This window comes from Scleropages formosus, chromosome 21, assembly GCF_900964775.1.
Source record: "Scleropages formosus chromosome 21, fSclFor1.1, whole genome shotgun sequence".
Classification (NCBI taxonomy): Eukaryota; Metazoa; Chordata; class Actinopteri; order Osteoglossiformes; family Osteoglossidae; genus Scleropages; species Scleropages formosus.
In genome coordinates, this window is record NC_041826.1 from 1,032,439 (window position 1) to 1,051,980 (window position 19,542).

The 19,542-nt window shown below is 43.3% G+C and overlaps 1 protein-coding gene across 1 annotated transcript in view; it reads left to right on the forward strand.

Annotated features, from left to right (window-relative positions):
• Positions 1-9,157, forward strand: part of LOC108941949 (synaptotagmin-16-like) — a 64,370-nt gene extending 55,213 nt beyond the window's left edge. The window contains exons 5-7 of the mRNA XM_018764887.1: positions 6,963-7,403; positions 7,688-7,859; positions 8,264-9,157. Of these exons, the coding sequence (XP_018620403.1) occupies positions 6,963-7,403; positions 7,688-7,859; positions 8,264-8,577 (927 nt within the window). The 3' untranslated portion in view covers positions 8,578-9,157. The remainder of the gene's footprint in view (positions 1-6,962; positions 7,404-7,687; positions 7,860-8,263) is intronic.
• The last annotated feature ends 10,385 nt before the right edge of the window (positions 9,158-19,542 follow it).

Below are 19,542 nucleotides of genomic sequence, written 5' to 3' on the forward strand. Positions count from 1 at the left end.
CGCCACCGCACCCCCTAGGGCAAATATACATATCCTATAAACAGTTAACTATACATACACATAATCTAAGACAGACTATATAAGTACTTACATAATAACTGTACATGATATTGTGCAATAGAGGTATTTAAGAAGGAAGTAGTGCAATATGATTTGTAGTGCATTCACAAGTAAACATTTGTGTTATCTTATTAAGTCCTTGTAACATGGGGGGTTTTATAAGAAAGTGTCTGGTGCATATAGAGAGAAAAAAAAGTGTGTTTCCACAGGAGGTTTCCAACAGTTTACATGTGGTGCGTGTGGTGTGGTGGGTTGGGGGGGAGAGAGGATCCTGGTTTCAGGAGCTAAGGTTGTGGATGAGGTTTCAGAGGGTGGTAAGGTGATTGCAATTGAGGGCTCTCACAGCCTGGGGGAAAAAGCTGTTGAGCAGTCTGGCAGAGCGGGCTCTGATGCTCCGATACCGTCTTCCTGATGGCAAGAGCTGGAAGAGACTGTGAGAGGGATGAGTGGGGTCTTTCACAATACTGGTGGCTTTACTGGAGCATCGTGCAAGGAAAATGTCCAGAACGGAGGGGAGAGGGGCACCGATGATCTTTGTAGCTGTGTTCACTGTCCGCTGTAGGGTCTTGCGGTCTGCTGCACTACAGTTCCCGTACCAGACAGTGATGCAGCTGGTTAGCACACTCTCAATTGTTCCCCTATAGAATGTGGTGAGGATGGGAGGAGGGAGACTTGCTCTTTTAAGTCGGCGCAGGAAGTGGAGCCGCTGTTGCGCCTTCTTGGAGAGTGATGTAGTGTTGGTGGTCCAGGTGAGGTCTTCTGTAATGTGCACCCCCAGGAATTTAGTGCTGCTGACTCTCTCCACAGTCGAGCTGTCGATGGTCAGTGGGAGATGGTCAACAGAGTTCTTCCTGAAGTCCATCACAACCTCCTTTGTCTTACTCACATTGAGGGACAGGTTGTTTGCACCACACCGTTCAACCAGTTGTGCCACTTCCTCTCTGTAGGGTGTTTCATCATTGTTGCTGATGAGACCTACCACTGTTGTGTCATCAGCAAACTTGATGATGTGGTTGGAGCTGAACCTGGCAGTGCAGTCGTGGGTCAGCAGCGTAAAGAGCAGCGAGCTGAGCACACAGCCTTGTGGGGCACCTGTGCTCAGTGTGGTAGTGCTGGAGGTGTTGTGGCCGACACGGACTGACTGAGGTCTTCCGGTTAGAAAGTCCAGGATCCAATTACAGAGGGAGGCATTTAGGCCCAGCAGGTTTAGTTTGCTGATGAGCTGTTGTGGGATTATTGTGTTGAATGCTGAGCTGAAGTCGATGAACAGCAATCTAACATAAGAGTCTTTGTTTTCCAAGTGGGTAAGAGCCAGGTGGAGAGTGGAGGAGATGGCATCGTCCGTAGAGCGGTTTGGACGGTATGCAAATTGGAGCGGGTCAAGTGTGTTGGGGAGATTGGATTTGATATAGTGCATGACTAACCTCTCAAAGCACTTCATCATGATTGGGGTCAGTGCTATGAGATGATAGTCATTCAGGCAGGACACAGGTGACTTCTTTGGTACTGGGATGATGGTGGTGGACTTGAGACATGTGGGGACAACTGCTTGGCTTAATGAGATGTTAAAGATGTCTGTTAAGACATCTGTCAGCTGTTCAGCACAGTCTCTCAGTACTCGGCCTGGTATGTTGTCAGGACCTGCAGCCTTGCGTGGGTTAACCCTAGATAGGGTCTTCCTTATATGGACTGGAGACCGATAGAGCACCTGGTCATTGGGAGGTGTGGGTAGTTTGTGTGCAGGTTTGTCATTCTGCATTTCAAACCATGCATAGAACTCATTGAATGCATCTGGGAGGGATGTGTCGTCATCACAGGACTGTGGCAGGGGCTTGTAGTCTGTGATGGTCTGAATAGCTTGCCACAGACTCCGTGTGTCCTTGCTGTCACTGAAGTGATTATTAATTTTTAGTGCATATAACCGTTTTGCTTTCTTGATGCCACGGGACAGGTTAGCTCTTGCTGTTTTGAGGACTGCTTTGTCTCCCGATCTGAATGCGTCATCACGGGTCTTTAGCAGCCCACGAACCTCTGCTGTCATCCATGGCTTCTGGTTGGCACGTGTGGTGATGGTCTTGGTGACTGTCACATCATCAATGCACTTTTTGATGTAAGCAGTCACTGTTTCAGTGTATTCTTTCAGGTCTGTGTGGTCATGGTAGGTGGCTGCCTCTTTAAACATGTTCCAGTCTGTGTCCTGGAAGCAGTCCTGTAGTGCTGAGGTAGCATCGTCTGGCCATACTGTGATCTGCTTTTGGACCGGTTTGGCAAGTTTGAGAAGTGGTTTGTATGCTGGAATTAGCATAACAGAGATGTGGTCTGAGTACCCGAAGTGGGGGCGGGGTGCAGCTTTATTCACTATTCAGTATTTTTAAAGTGGTCTAGTTTGTATTGAGGCAGTACATATTCTTTCAATCAGTTTTACTTGTTGAAGTACATTTTTACCAGTGGGTAATATCAGTGTACGCATCTCTCACATATTGAGGTCCTGTAAAAGTCACTACAACAGCTTGTGCAAATGTATACCACATTCCTATACAATGAGCAATTAATTCAGTATAGCAGAATTTTTGCTCTCTCCATCATTTTATTTCCATACAATAACCTTTATCACATCATAGTGACAGTCTCAACCAGTCACAACCACCAACTACTGTCAATATAATATAAAAAAAAAAAACAACAGGTTGAATGTATGGTTATCCAGCCATCCAATTTCAACAACTGCTTGTCCTGAGCAGGGTTGTAATGATCTCAGTAGCATTGGATGCAAGGCTGAGAGGGTACAGCAGTCCATTGCAGGGTAGCCAGACACAGACAAAGGGAAATTTATGGTCACCAGTCTACATGAACTGCATGTCTTTGAACTGTGGGAGGAAACAGGGAGAATATGCAAATTCCATGCGCACTGAGCAGGGATTGAACCCCTGGTGTCTCACACCACCCAGATGCTGTGAGGTGGTAGCACAACTTGCTGTGCCACCCCCTATTATTAATATATAAGATATATTTATCTTATTTATAGATATATAATAAAATATAATTGTGAGCGTATGGACGACAGATGGAGGCAGCAGTGGAGAATTGAAGTAGTTGGACCAAAAAGGTTTATTTTTCTTTACTTAAAAGAAGTTCTTCAAAACACATTAACCCCAACCAAGCACAACACACACACACACACACACACACTTTCAGAACCACTTGTCCCATATGGGGTCACGGGGAACCGGAGCCTACCCGGTAACACAGGACGTAAGGCCGGAGGGGGAGGGGACACACCCAGGACGGGACGCCAGTCCGTCGCAAGGCACCCCAAGCGGGACTCGAACCCCAGACCCACCAGAGAGCAGGACCGTGGTCCAACCCACTGCGCCACCGCGCCACCACGCCCCCCCCAACCACAACAACAAACATTAAATTACAAAAGAACATAAGGCCTATGAGCCATGGGCTTAACTCCCTGCACTAACAGCAATACACAATGCTACTATTTGCTGTGTGAGTGCCTGACTGCATAAGTTTGCATCAACTGGCAACCTCACTAGTAACCTAGTACAAGCTTATTTAGCAGTAACTCCGCCCTTCTGGCTACACCATAACAGCCTCAACTTATTCCAAAGTGCATTTCCCCAAAAATTACATCCAACATAAATACAGACACATACAAGCCATACAAAACATTCTTCTATCTACTGTAAATATCCTTATGTTACAACTTATAAAAACATTTATCACATTGCACAGTAAAACACCCCTGCCAAGTTGGTTGTGCCCAAGGACTCACACCTAAAAATACCCCAAATGGTTCACTCCATCTGGTTTGCAATACAAGATACCAAACACCACAGAATGCCAGATAGCTGAATGGTAAGCAAAGGTTTACAGAAATGATTTTTAAAAACAATAAATGCATTTACTTTTCACAACCAATTGCACATACCCATCATACTTTCGTAAAAGAAATGCCAATAGTCAATGACAAACAGACAGATACCGGTAGGCCTTTCCTGGCACCTAATCATCAATCTAGTTCAAACAGAAAGTGTTAAGTGGAATACTGGACCAAACCAAACAGTGTAGCAGTACAAAGTGAAATGCATGTGAACAGGCAACAGCAGCAACAAGGTTCAGCACTTCATTGATGGTATTTTGCTGGCATATTACTGATTCCTTGCTACCAACTTGCCTGTCACAGCTCAGTCTGTGACAATAACAGTAATAATAATAATAAAATACTATATCTCTTGCTCTTCTCTAAAATGACTTACATGTTTTACCCATTTATATGGCTGAGTAATTGCAATTTTATTAGTTTAGAGTATCTGCTCAAGCACGGAGGTTCTCGGTTCTGGCTCCGTTGTGGCGCAACGACCTTCCCCTCTCACTCATAACTCTGGAAACTCTGTCTACATTCAAGAAGGGTCTGAAAACTCACCTTTTCCAGACCCATTTTGCCCAAGATCTCTCCAGCTCATGTATGGTGTAAATGTTCATGCACTGTAACTTCATGAGCATCACCAGATAAAGCTTTTTATCAGCCACTACTCCGGCATTGTATTTGCTTGCTTGTATATCTTAACATTATTAAAAAAATTAATAAAAAAGGTAGGAGAGTATCAGGATTTGTCTGTCCCGTGTTTTATGCACCTACTTGAACGATGAACCTCGGTGCAGTAAGCGGTAGGTAACAAACTAGGTTTACGTGAGTCACATGTCTGCAGCTATGTCTCTTTCTCTTAATGTAATCCATAAATTGTACTTTTGCTGAGATGTACGTTGCTTTGGACAAAAGCGTTTGCTAAATGAATAAATGTAAATGTAAGGGTACAACACTAGGATCCTTTGAATCTTAGAGATAAACTATAAGCGTGTAACTGTTAGCTCGGTTATTTCAATAATTGTGAAACATAGGGCTTTTTCAGGGAATGGGTGACAGGTGAGGGAGTGTGGGACCCTACAAGAGGAAGGTCTACAGAGCAGATTCTCTCTGGCTGGGACATGCTCTCGCCGATCTACTTCTCAGGCTTGCGTGCCCTTCTGATTCTAGGGAGGGTTTAAAGAAAAAGTGATGAGCACATTCTCCCTCTTCCCTTTGTGCTTCCACGGCTAGACACACACACCAGCGTGCACCAATAGCATATAAACAGTGTGAAGAACATGAATACCCTAACATAAGTATAAATTAAGCTTTAATTTTGCTATAAAATCATATACCATTCACACGTTTATAATGCTACACAGCACCTTACTATCATGCATAAAAATAGTTTTCATTTTGGTTTTTTAATCAGTATTATTTTACTGTATTTTTCATCCAGGAACCATTTTTCATGAGAACTAACATTAATTTGATCACTTTGCAACAGGTGTTTGCCTAAGAGGGTGAGTTCCCTGAACAATTTAACCCTGTTAGGAAGGGTTAGGTGTGCAAAGGTTTTAACAGAAAACGTTTTCCTAAAGACAAAAAAAAGCTGGACTTTTTTGGAGGAAACTTATTTCTGTACTACAGGACATAGATTTACAACCTGGAGGTTGCTGGACCAAATGCTGGACAAGAAGTTCTGCTGTTGTATCATATACTTATCATAAAATTGATCCAATACAATGTTGGAAATACATGTTGGCTAAGTGCCAGGGAATCATTAGATAACAACTAATTATATAATCAAACACATTTTTTGGTAGTTTGAGTGGCAGGCTGCCCTGTGGGTGCTACCACATGAGAGTGAGGGACAGAGCAGGTAAGGAAAACAGGGAAAAAAGCAAAAAAAGGAAAGGAATACTCAAACATCTTAAATACACATCATCTGAACCGCTTGCCCCATACGGGGTCGCGGGGAGCCGGAGCCTAACCCGGCAACATAGGGCACAAGGCTGGAGGGGGAGGGGACACACCCAAAACGGGACACCAGACCATCACAAGGCACCCCAAGCAGGACTTGAACCCCAGACCCACCGGAGAGCAGGACGAGGTCCAAGTGCTGCACCACCACACCCCCTTCAATGTCTTAAATGATTACAGAATATTATTGAAATTGGTTTTTAGTCCCTCGGGAGTACTAAGCAGAATTTTGACAACTCCTTATTAATCGTCCTAATAATCAGCATTGCCATTCTGTGTCTAACAGGAATATGTTTACAGAACTATTTGCTATGAGATGTATGTTGCTTTTGAGAAAAGTGTCTGCTAAACGAATAAATGTAGATGTAAGCAATGTTTTCCTGGTTTCCCTTCCACACATGTCAGATAGATAGATAGATAGATAGATAGATAGATAGATAGATGCTGAGTATACTGTATGTACTGAGGATAACAATTATGTAGGGCTTGCTTTACTGTACATATACATTATGACAGCTAAATCTGGTTTGCTTCCATTGCAGGCTGTTCACTCTATTCTGCTGTACTTTACACTTCAAAATTGTTTTCAACTTTTTACATGAAGTCATAATGTGACTAACATAAAGTAACTTATTAATTGTAAAATACAGAACACCAGATGTTATGTATGATAAAAACATGTGCTGTTCTATAATGAATGCTGTCTTTTCAGAGTTGCTTAGAATGTCCCCTGAAAATGGGTATTATTAAACAATGAGTGGCAACAGAGTGAAAACTATTCTCTTCCAGTCCACTATATAATGTAAATATGGGGACATTCATATTTATAGTTGAGGGTTACAGGCATGTAAAGGAATTAACTGACATAAGAATTAATCTAAAAGGCAAATATGTATGAAATGATGAATAATGAATTAGTTTACAACAATGATCCCCTATTCACCTTTTTGTAAGTACTATATATAAAACACACACACACACATTTTCTGATAAAACAGCTTGCTGAAATTTTCTTATCTTTCAACTGATTTTTTTTTAATCAGTGTCTTTTCCCCTTAAGTGTCATCGTCTGAGAGGACAGTGCAACCTACCCAGCCTCTGCCTCCACCTATCTACCTGTGGCAACCTCATGACCCACCTAGAGTACAAGGCTAAAGCACAAAGGCTGCTAGTAACGGTGGTAGAGGCACAGGGCATGGCCTCCAAGGAACATGAAGATATTGAGGCCTGGCTGGTACGTGTGGTCCTGCTCCCCAGCCGGCGGAGGCGTCATAAGACCAGCATGCAACAGGGATCAGTGCTTTGCTTCCGTGAGACCTTCCGCTTTTCACGCCTTGATCCCTCTGAGCTGGGCCGCTCCACCTTGCGCTTCCGCCTCTATGCAGTGAACCACGCAGCCCAGGAGTCCCTAGTAAGTCAGGGGCTGCTTCACCTTGATGGCCTCAGTCTGCAAGGGAAGATGGAGGCAGTTGTTGTGCTGGAGCCGTCAAGCAACATAAAGGTCAGAAGTCATCTTTTAACTGCCACAGTTTTCAATAAGCACTGATTTAACAATGATAATTAAGCACTTCTGAAAACAAACTGCTCTGAACATATAATACCACAATTTACCGATTGGAATTTTCTTTTCTAAAGGGTGAGGACTATCTATCTAAAATTCAAAAATTGCTAATGTATCAATCACAAACAGAGAGACATGCAAGCATATGGGGTGGGATCAATAGTACACGGGTATAAATGAAACAGGTACATAGTGATTTTTCCCTCCATAATGCTCCACCCCAGCTGAAGCCATGTACCTCAGGGACCAACATCATCTCATCCAACCAGTTCCTATCCCATGGTATGGGTCCCAAGCTGCTCCTGGGCCTGGCATACAATGCCATCACTGGCCGACTCTCTGTGGAGCTCATCAAGGGATGCCACTTTTGCAGCCCTGGTATCAACAGACCTCCTGGTAAGCTGGCAGCATGCGTGCATGAGTGTATCTTTAGATATGTAGACATTAATGAACGCTCAGAAATTCATACATGCACAGGTAAACACTTCAATACTTGAATTTACATCTGGTACCAATACAGACATTTATGCAGTCACTCAGTCACACACAAACACACACCATGGCAGCAGGTAATCAGGAGACTCATAATAATAATAATAATAATAATAATAATAATAATAATAATACATTTTCATGCATGCACTTTAGGTAGATGCATATCCACAGACACATAAGAACATACAAATTTATTCACAGTTTGAATGTGTACAAGTAATTATACGTAGAGTGTAAACGCATACAATTTTATAAAAACATTTTCCATAACTTTTGTCCCATTGCCCTCCATTTCTTGATGCTAGATACCTACGGAAAACTAACGCTGCTGGACTCCGTGGGTCAGGAGATCTCCCGCTGCAAGTCTTCCATGCGCCGTGGGCAGCCACACCCAGTCTACAAGGAAACATTTGTCTTCCAGGTTGCACTCTTTCAGTTGTCTGACGTCACACTGTTGGTGTCAATCTACAACCGTCGAAGCATGAAGCGCAAGGAGCTGCTAGGCTGGGTGTCACTTGGCCAGAACAGCAGTGGCCATGAGGAGCAGCTGCACTGGCAAGGCATGAAGGAGTCCCAAGGGCAGCAGGTCTGCCGCTGGTATGTCCTGCAAGAGTCCTAGAGCACCCCTTATGGCTCCATCAAGACAAAGCCCCTATTATAGCAACACCTTTGCCATATGTCCAGTGCAACATTCACATACCCCAACAATGGCTCCTTTCCTGTAAAATCCTGCCTCTGAGTGGCCACGCCCCCAGTCATCACCAAATCACATTTCTTGTTAATCTGAACCCAGTAAAGAGACACCACTGCCCAATTTCACTAGGGGAATATGCAACTTTCTCAACATTATTTTAGGCATCCTTAAAGATTGTGGCAATGCTTTCCTGGTTTTGTTATTCTTGTTTTAAACAGTTCCTTATCTAATACAAATATGTGCTTTGAATAAAGCAGATTCATGTGGATCCATTTTGCATTCAAATTGAACTGGCTCCTCCAAGGGAAGCTGAGATTGTTTATAGTCATTCTGGCCTTTGACACTTTTGTCTTCCCTTGTTTTGAATTTGTCCTGTCCATGGTGTATCTGCTTCAGCCTTGTGCCCAGTCATTGTGGGATAGGCTTCGGACCACCATGACCCTAATCAGGACAAGCGGTTACTAAGAATAGATGAATGGAAGGATGGATAGATAGATGAATGAATGGTCTTGGGTGGCTGAGGATGAGAAATACTGAAAGCTGATAAAACCTGTGGCCATTGCTTTCTTGCATATATTCACCTTCATATAAAAGGGGTAAAATCTTAAATTTACATATAATGTATTTACACAATTTAGATGTACTCAGAACTTTAGGGTGTCACTAAACTACATTGTGGTACTGCACAAATTGACAGATGAGGCTGAAGATACAACAAAGTATAGCTGCTATAGTTTGGGGAATAATTACCATGTGTATGGCAGACTGGAACATAATGAATGGCCGTGTTGTATATGGGACACATATTAAATATAATGTGCAATGGAATGTGATAAATACACAATTGGAAAAGGCACAAAATATTGATTGTTCTGTAGTGCTCATGTTTAACCAACTTTCACAGGAGTACTAGTGGTCCGAGCTTCATTTAGCATGTGTAAGAGCAGAAAATTCATGTTTATTTATCTTTGATGCAAGGATGGCTGAATGATACCTTGTAAGAAATCTCCTTTCTGTTGCAATTCCAGTAGAAGTTCAGTTATTTAAATTTACATTTATTCATTTAGCAGACGCTTTTGTCCAAAGAGACTGTCAGTGGTGTGAAAAAGTATTTGCCCCCTTCCTGATTCTTTTTTTTTATTATTTTTTGCATATTTGTCACAGTTAAATGATTAAGATCATCAAACAAATTTTAATATTACACAAAAGTACACACACTTCCTGAACCGCTTGTCCCATACGGGGTCACGGGGAACCAGAGCCTAACCCGGCAACAGAAGGCGTAAGGCTGAGGGGGGAGGGGACACACCCAGGACGGGACGCCAGTCTGTCGCAAGGCACCCCAAGCGGGACTTGAACCCCAGACCCACCGGAAAGCAGGACTGTGGTCCAACCCACTGCGCCACCACACCCCCCTACACAAAAGTAATCTGCGTAAATACAAAATGCAGTTTTTAAATGATGATTTCATTTATTAAGAGAAAAAAGCTGTCCAACCCTACCTGGCCCTATGTGAAAAAGTAATTGCCCCCCCCCCCCCCCCTTGTTAAATCATGAATGAACTGTGATTAACCACATTTTTTGGAAAGCTGAGTTAAATTTCACTTGCCACACCCAGGCCTGATTACTGCCAGACCTGTTGAATCAAGAAATCACTTAAACAGAACCTGTCTGACAAAGTGAAGCACATCTCAAAAAACACATCATGCTGCGATCTTAAGAAATTCAAGAACAGATGAGAAACAAATTAATTGACATGTATCAGTCTGGAAAGGGTTACAAAGCCATTTCTAAGGCTTTGGGACTCCAGTGAACCACAGTGAGAGCCATTATCCACAAAAAGAGAAAACTTGGAACGGTGGTGAACCTTCCCAGGAGCGGCCGACCTACCAAAATTCCTCCAAGAGTGCAGCGACGACTCATCCAGGAACTCATAAAAGAACCTAGAACAACATCTAAAGAACTGCAGGCCTCACTTGCCTCAGTTAAGGTCAGTGTTCATGATTCAACAATAAGAAAAAGACTGGGCAAAAATGGCATCCATGGGACAGTTCCAAGGAGAAAGCCACTGCTGACCAAAAAGAACACAAAGGCTCATCTCACATTCGCCAAAAAAACCTCTTGATTATCCCCAAGACTTTTGGGCAAATATTCTGTGGACTGATGAGACAAAAGTTGAACTTTTTGGAAGGTGTGCGTCCCGTTACATCTGGCATAAAACTAACACAGCATTTCATAAAAAGAACATTATACCAACAGTCAAACATGGTGGTGGTAGTGTGATGGTCTGGGGCTGCTTTGCAGCTTCACGACCTGGACGACTTGCCATAATTGATGGAACCATGAATTCTGCGCTCTACCAGAAAATCCTGAAGGAGAATGTCCAGCCATCAGTTTGTGACCTCAAGCTCAAGCGCACTTGGGCAGGACAATGATCCGAAACACAACAGCAAGTCCACCTCTGAATGGCTCAAAAAAAACTAAATTAATGTTTTGGAGTGGCCTAGTCAAATTCCGGACTTAAATCCGATTGAGATGCTGTGGCATGACCTTAAACAGGCCGTTCATGCTCAAAACCCTTCAGTGTGGCTGAATTAAAACAATTCTGCAAAGAAGACTGGGCCAAAATTCCTCCACAGCGATGTGAAAGACTCATTGCCAGTTATCGCAAACGCTTGATTGCAGTTGTTACCGCTAAGGGTAGCACAACCAGTTATTAGGTTTAGGGGGCAATTACTTTTTCACATAGGGTCAGGTAGGTTTGGACAGCTTTTTTCCCTTAATAAATGAAATCATCATTTAAAAACTGCATTTTGTATTTACTCGGGTTATCTTTGTGTAATATTAAAATTAGTTTGATGATCTCAATCATTTAACTGTGACAAATATGCAAAACAATTTAAAAAAAAAAAAAATCAGGAAGGGGGCAAATACTTTTTCACAGCACTGTACATCTCAGCAAACGTACAATTTATGCATTACATTAAGAGAAGGAGACATAGCTGCAGACATGAAAGTCTCAAGCAAACCTAGTTTGTTACCTACCACTTGCTGCACCGAGGTTCATTGCATCGTACGAGTGGGTGCATAAGACACAGGATAGACAAATCCCAATACCCTCTCACCATTTTTTTTTTTTAATATTATAAGATACATAAATGAGCAAGTACAATGCCAGAGTAGTGGCTGAATAATGGTTGTATCTGGGGATGCTTATGGAGTTACGACACATGAACAGTTACACCATAAATGAGCTGGAGAGATCTTGGGTGAAGTGGATCTAGAAAAGGTGAGTTTTCAGACCCTTCTTGAAAATAGACGGAATTTCCACAGTTCTGAGTGTCAGGGGAAGGTCATTCCACCACAACGGATCCAGAACTGAGAACCTCCGAACTTGACCTTTCGTGCGCGGGACCACCAAGCGAGCAGAAGTGGACAAGCGAAGGGGCCTGGCTGGGGTGTAGCAGTTGATTAAGTCTTGTAAATAGCTGAAAACAGTTCTGAGGATGCATTTGTACACAGTAACCAGGGTTTTGAATTTGATATGGGCAGTTATAGGAAGCCAGTGCAGAGAAATGAGTAGAGGAGATACATGGAAGCGCTTTGGGAAATCAAACGCAACTTGTGCAGCAGCATTCTGTAGAAGCTGCAGAAGTTTGATGGCATTAGCACGACAGCCACACAGGAGAGAGTTGCAGTAGTCAAGACGGGAAGTCACCATGGCTTGGACAAGTAGTTGGGCGGAGTCAGTAGTGAGGTAGGGACGGATCCTACGAATATTATGCAGGATGTATCTGCAGGACCGGGTTGTGGCTTTGACATGTTGAGAGAATGACAGACTCGCATCAATCGTTACTCCCAGACTCTTAGCAAAGAAGTTAGGTGAAATGAGTGAGTTGTCCAGTTTGATTGACAGGAGGACAGGCCAGCTGGGAGGTAAAGAATCTCTGTTTTAGAGCGGTTGAGTTGGAGGTGGTGATCATACATCCATGAAGAGATGTCCGACAGGCAGGCAGCAATGCGTACGGAGATGTCTGACGCACCAGGTGGAAAGGAGAGGAAGAGCTGGGTATCATCAGCATAGCAGTGGTATTTGAATCCATGGGAGGCTATGACCAGACCGAGGGAGGAGGTGTAGATCGAGAAAAGAAGAGGACCCAATACCGAAGCCTGTGGAACACTGGTTGAGAGAGGCAGAGGAGAAGAACGAGAGCTCCACCAGACCACTTGATAGGATCTGTCAGAGAGGTAAGACTCAAACCATCTTAGTGCTGCACCTTTGATCCCAAGCTGGTTAAGAGAGGAGAGTAGAATCCGATGATTGACAGTGTCGACCGCTGCAGACAGATCGAGGAGGATGAGGACCGAGAGGAGGGAGGCAGCTCTAGCAGCTTGGAGAGCGTCAGATACGTCTCAGTGGAGGGACCAACTTTGAAACCAGACTGATAACCATCGAGGAGATGGTTCTGGGTGAGGAAGTAAGACAGTTGATCACAGGCTGCCCACTCTAGGGTTTTAGACAGGAAGGAGAGGAGAGAGACCAGTCTGTAATTTTCAACCAGATTGGGGTCCAGGGAGGGGTTTTTTTAACAGAGGTGAAATTAGAACAGTTTTGAAGGCAGCTGGGAAACAGCCAGAAGAGAGTGAGGAGTTGATGATTGTAGAGATGAAGGAGGAGAGTTGCGGGGAAATGTTCTGAAGGAGTGATGATGGGATCGGATCAAGCGAGCAGGTGGTGACTCTGCGCAATATCAGGAGGTCAGCGACTTCAGATTCGGAGAACAGCTTAAAGTTGGAGAGGATAGCTTCGCAGGGTGGTCCAGCATGAACCGAGCAGGTTGATGTTGAGAATTTACCATTGATCACTTTGACTTTGTCTCTGAAAAACAAAGCAAAGTCTTCAGCAGTGAGAGAAGAGGGAGGAGGAGGTGGCAGGAGACACAAAAAGGATGAGAAGGTGGCAAAGAGTCTGTGTTGTTTTTTGGATGGAGACTGTATTTTGTTGTGGAAAAAGGAGGTTTTAGCTGAAGAGAAGCTAAAACTGAAAAGCAGCTAAGAGTGACTGGTAAGCATCCAGGTCCGATGGAGTTTTGGATTTACGCCATCTTCACTCTGCAGCCCGCAGTTTGGTCCTGTTAGCACGTAACATGTCAGACAGCCATGGGGTAGCGATAGGGCATGCTGGTCTAGAAGACAAAGGACAGAAAGAGTCAAGGGAGGAAGATAAGGCAGAGAGGAAAGTGTTAGTGGCATCATCTGTAGATAGATCTGAGATTGTGGAGCAGAAAGGAGAGCGGTCAAAGTAGCAGAGGCAAAGCAGGAAGGTGAGAGATTTTAAGTTGCGACGAAAGGTGACAACGGGTACAGGAAGAGACAAGGAGTTAGTGGTGAGGGAGGGTTGAAAGGAAATGAAGAAGTGGTCAGAGACATGCAGTGGAGTGACAGAGAGGACGGGACAGCCATAGTTGCGGGAAAATACAAGGTCAAGACAGTTGACCGCTTTGTGAGTAGCAGGGGATTGGGACAGGGAGAAATCAAAGGACTGTAGGAGTAACAGAAGACTGCTTGCATGAATGTCATCGACATGCAGGTTGAAGTCACCCAGGAGAATCAGCGGAGAGTTGTCCCCTGGCAGAGAGCTCAACAAGATGTCAAGGTCATCCAAGAAGCAGCCAAGAGAGCAATAAAGGACAACCACAACAAGAGTGATTGGGGCAGTGATAAAGACAGCATGCCATTCAAAGGAGGACAGATCATGCAAGTGAAGAGGAAGAACAGAGTATTCCCACTGGGGAGAGATGAGCAGGCCTGTGTCTCCACCTCTGCTAGAGGAACGAGAGGTGCGAGAGGAGTAGTAGTTAGTAGAGAGTGCTGTAGGTGTGGCTGAGTTGTCTGGGGTGATCCAGGTTTCAGTTAGGGCCAGGAGGTCCAGTGAGAGATGGGAGGCATAGGCTGGTATGAAGTCAGCTTTTCTCACAGCAGACTGGCAGTTCCAGAGTCCCATGGAGAAAGTAAAACAAGATGGAAGGTTTGACAGGTGAGGATAAACCAGGTTACACTGTACTGTGGACACTGGACTACCCTGGTCTTCAGATGTACTGATGTCTTTGGTACCCTTGATAGCTATAGAATCAACTGGTCTAATCGAAGAAAAGGTGCAAGACTAAAAACATTAAATACACAAAAACCAAAACCCAAAATTAAAACTGAGAACAAATTAAAAACAAAGGGATACATTTCTGCATGAAATGACCCATTAGTTTCTGTCTGTACTCTTTATTCAATTGGGCTGTCTTTATCTATTATTGAGACTTAAATGAAGATCACGTCACATTTTGTCTTCCTACAACTTCTCTCCCCTGAATTAGAAATGCTTGAACATCAGTATGAGTTTTTGTAATGTGTAACTTGTGTTTACACAAAAAAATTAGACCACCGGAAGATTTAATGTATACTGTTTTATCATTGTGGAGATATGCAATAAAAAATCTTATTGAGTTGGGCTGTGTACTGATTTTGGTTTTATTAGTGTGACTGAAATTTCCAGGGGAGAATTAAACGGATAACAGTACTCTTATTGAAATAATTTGGTAGAAATGTTTTATTTATAACAATTTTGCAAAAGCAGCTTCTTTGAGATGCTAATATCAGATGGTTTGGGACAGAGATAGACATTTGGTGTCAAAAAGTTTTTGTTCCTGAGTAGAATCAGTGTGGCCATTTTCATTTACTTTTTTAAATTTGACAGCACAGGGTCACAAAATCATAGAGGTGGGAGACTGTACACAGAGGAACTGCAAATATATTGACATACACAGACCCAGGGGTCAAATATTACAATATATCACAGGTTTAATCATGAAACATACAATAATACATGGGGTAAGATGTTAATAACGCTTGTGCTAAAATTATGGGGCTGGACACAAACTACTAACTATACCAACAGTGCCCACTTCCTTCTCAATACTCATACCAACTACCTCAATCCACCAACCATCTTATTTGATCTATCCATACTACCCAAACCTTTTCAGAATACCTCTATACACCTGCACAGCAGCACATGTTAGCCATGGACACTACCCTCCTCACTGGGGATCATCGTGAACACTTTCACTGTTGAACCCACAACACCTCCAGAAGGCTCAACAGCGAGATCTGGCAATCCCCGCTCATGGCGCAGTCCCAGTGACTTAACTCGCCAAAAGCCTCCCATTCCAACCACCTGTTGACCACCCTCCAACCAGCACACAACCAACCCAAAATATAGGCGCATGAAGGTGACAACAAGATCTAACATTCAACGTTCGCAAAAACAAATGCCCACAAGCTTAGGTCTGCTTCCCCCAAGCGTTCTGCTGCCTCCTGCGCCACAACCACTGGCTAGATTTTTCTGCTGCCTCAGACAAGTTTTTTAGCGTTGTCTTTAACGACCGACCCTAACACCAAAGTCCAACAACAGCAATGTGGTTGATTTGGCAACAAACCCTCTCACACCTACCTCAACTGGTCTAATAAAACACTGCTATCCTCTCTCCCTCACCTCAGCAGCCAAGTCAGCATACTTCAACTTCTTCCTCTCGAAAGTGTCCTCCATTGCGTCTTGTTAACTCGATGAAATGTACTACTTGCTTACCCTCAGAGTACAGCGCAAGATGTTTTCCCACGTTGGCTACTAATTTCTAATCTCGCACTTCCCCGTTTAGAACCCAAACCACCACATTCATGTAAAGTACTTGGCATGCAGCACTCTACCCATCCTGCACAAAAGAAATTGCATTGTTTCTCTCGCACCACGGGAGAGAGTTATCCTCAACTTGCTTTGCTTCCAATAAACAAGCCAGAGACTTTAACACCTTGTTTTGCCTCCATGTATACCTGCCCTGAGTTAAACTAACTTTACACGCAGACAAAATATGCCTCAAGGAGGCTATGCTATCACACAGACTGCAAGCCAGCTCTGTACCTACCCAAGAACTGAGATTCTGTGAGTAGGAAGAAGATCGTAGATGGCCCCAATGACGAATTTAATGCGACCGCCGTCCATCACCCACAGGTCATGCCAGCCGATATTCCGTTTCTCCACACGCTCAAAACCTAAACATCACCCCTGAACTCCATGTGACGCTGCAATCGCCCGTCTCGTTTCTTCCTCCTGTTCACAAATAAAGCGATTGCCCATCTTCCTCCTTTTTGGTAACTTAGCTTTACTCCACAACTTTAATGAATCACCTACACCAAGCCCTGCCCTACCTACTTGCACCTAACTAACCACGTCTCTATGTTCCAATGCTGTCTGGGCCTACGCCACCGCTTTCCGTGGATTCCACTTACGTCCTGCTTTTAACCTTATATCTGCCGAGCTCACCACTGGGTCCCTTGTGCCTGACAGTGTCAATTCTAAGCCAACCTTAGCACACTTAAATTCCTCTAACACACTACTCAATGGCAACTCCAGGATCCCCTTTCCGTACAGTGTCGTACCACTCAAACAGTGAGGGACACCCAACCATTTCCTAATAGCCTTACTCATAATTCCTTCTAATCTTTCCAACTCTGATACATAGACCTCATACACAGTTGGTGGCTACCTAATACGGGGCAATATACCAAACTGCAAACACTAAACCTTCAGCTTTCTAAGTAAAAAGGACTTATTAATCATATTAATTGCCTGCACAACATCATTTCTCAGTCCTTTTACCTGTTTCCTGTCGCTTAAGGATGAATTATACCATCTACTTAAGCTCTTAAGTGGCTTTTCAACCGCTGACAGAATTCTCTCTCCATCAGCCTGAAAGTTCTCCTGCGCTAACTTATCCTTAACAATTGACAAACTCCTACACTTATTAGGCTTCACTTTCAACCTGGCTGATTTAAGATTGTCGCTTAACTTTGCTAATAAGCAATGGGTACGCTAAGCAGTAGTAGTGAGTATGGTCATATCATCCATCTATGCTCTAATTGGCAGGAGGCGGGTGCCATCCTTCAACCTCGTACCCCCAACCATCCATTTCGAAGATCTTATTATCACCTCCATGGCCATGGTGAAAGCTAATGGTGAGATTGTGCATCCGGTCATAATGCCAATCCCCAACCGCTGCCAGGATGTGGTGTAATGTTTTGGACAAAAGTAGAACTGAATGTCCTCAATGCCTTAACCAGTCTTGTAAAACACTCTGGAACTTAAAAGAAACCAAATGCCTTCCACAAGAGATCATATGGCACTGAGCCAAAGGCATTTGCCAGATTCAAAAATACTACATGCAGGTCCTTACCTCCCTTCTTGGCTACCTTAATCTGATGCCAAATCATACAGCGATGTTTAGGCATCCTGAAAAACCTGGGACTCCTCCCTTCTGCACAGATGTGTCAATCAATTTTTTTGCTAAGAAATATACAGACAATCTCTGTGGCACTACACTAAAAAATATCTTTCCCTCAGCATTAAGAAGGCAAATTGGCATGAATTGCCCTAACTCTGAAGCATATTTTTCTTTTGGTATAAATACTCCTGTCCTCATTCGGAATAACACCTTTCTTCGATACCACTAGCATCTGCTTCCATAAAAACTGTAGGATATCCAGGGTGTCTTTATAAACACGATAAGGAACCCAATGAGAACCAGGTGCAGATGCTGCCTTTGCACGACGCACCACCTCTTGTACCTCTTTCCACCTCAGAGGACTCACATCCATTTGTGACACAATCTCCCCTAATGGAGGAATATCTATGGGCACTTCAAAAACTCTCTCTCTCAACATTGGTGTGCATTTCCTGCAGGTAACTCTCCAGCCTGCCTCCCAACATTCAAACAATCCGACTTCTCCTGCTCAAGCAACAACTTCACAAATTTAAATGGGTCCTTAAAAAATAAGAATAACAACTTCCAGAAGGGTGTTAGTACCTTCCAGAATTCGTTAAATTTATCATGTAAATCAAATGCTAATTCTTCCAGTAGAAAACACTTCAGTCATCCACATATTTGCAGAGGGAATTTCTAGGGTGGACTTTTTTATTCCCGAATGCCAGTAAAACAGAGGTACTTGCAGTAGTTGGTGGTTCTGAAACCCTTGACACAGTCACATCAGTCTTCACCACCCATGGTTCAAGCTTCACACATTACACAATGTGTTAAGGACTTGGGCATTTTGTTGAATGGAAACCTTTCATTTGTGTCTCATGTTGCTACATTGACTGGGTTGTCGTTAATTCAGCTGCACTGACAAAAATGTTATATTGAATTTACTTAATTTTACTATGTCAAGGGGTTGCACAAAATAAATGTATCTAAATCCGGAAATATTTTTTTTAACTTGACTGTTCTTACTGTTTTTCAGTAAGATCAGCTCTATTTTATTTGTATAGCTTATATTTATGTAGCTTAACTATTTTAAGTACAGTATACAGGCAGTCCCCAGGTTACGAACGTCTGACTTACGTATAACCCATAGTTACGATCCACCCCCTTACTGACTGGATGCTAATTTTTTTGTTACCCTTAAGTAACAATAAAATAGAAACTTCATACTTAAGCCTATTAAAAAATTGAGTTACATACAATGATTCGTAATAACAAACGGGCGCTGCTTCGCGCCCCGCATCAAAACATTGTGTCTACAGCTGTCTCGTGGGTGCAGCGCGTGTGCCAAAGGTAGGACAAAGATTTCCTTCTTTTGAGTTGGACCATGTTGCTGTTAACAGTGACTCGTGTGTTACTGTGTTTGGCTTTCATTTTTTTGTTTTTACCCTCCTAACCATGGCACCAAAGCATAAATGTGATGGAAGTGATGGTGATGCATCCAAGAAAAATAAATGATCATGACTGAAACTAAAATGAAAATAATACAGTAATAGGAAAAATGCGAAATGCCAACGAACATTGC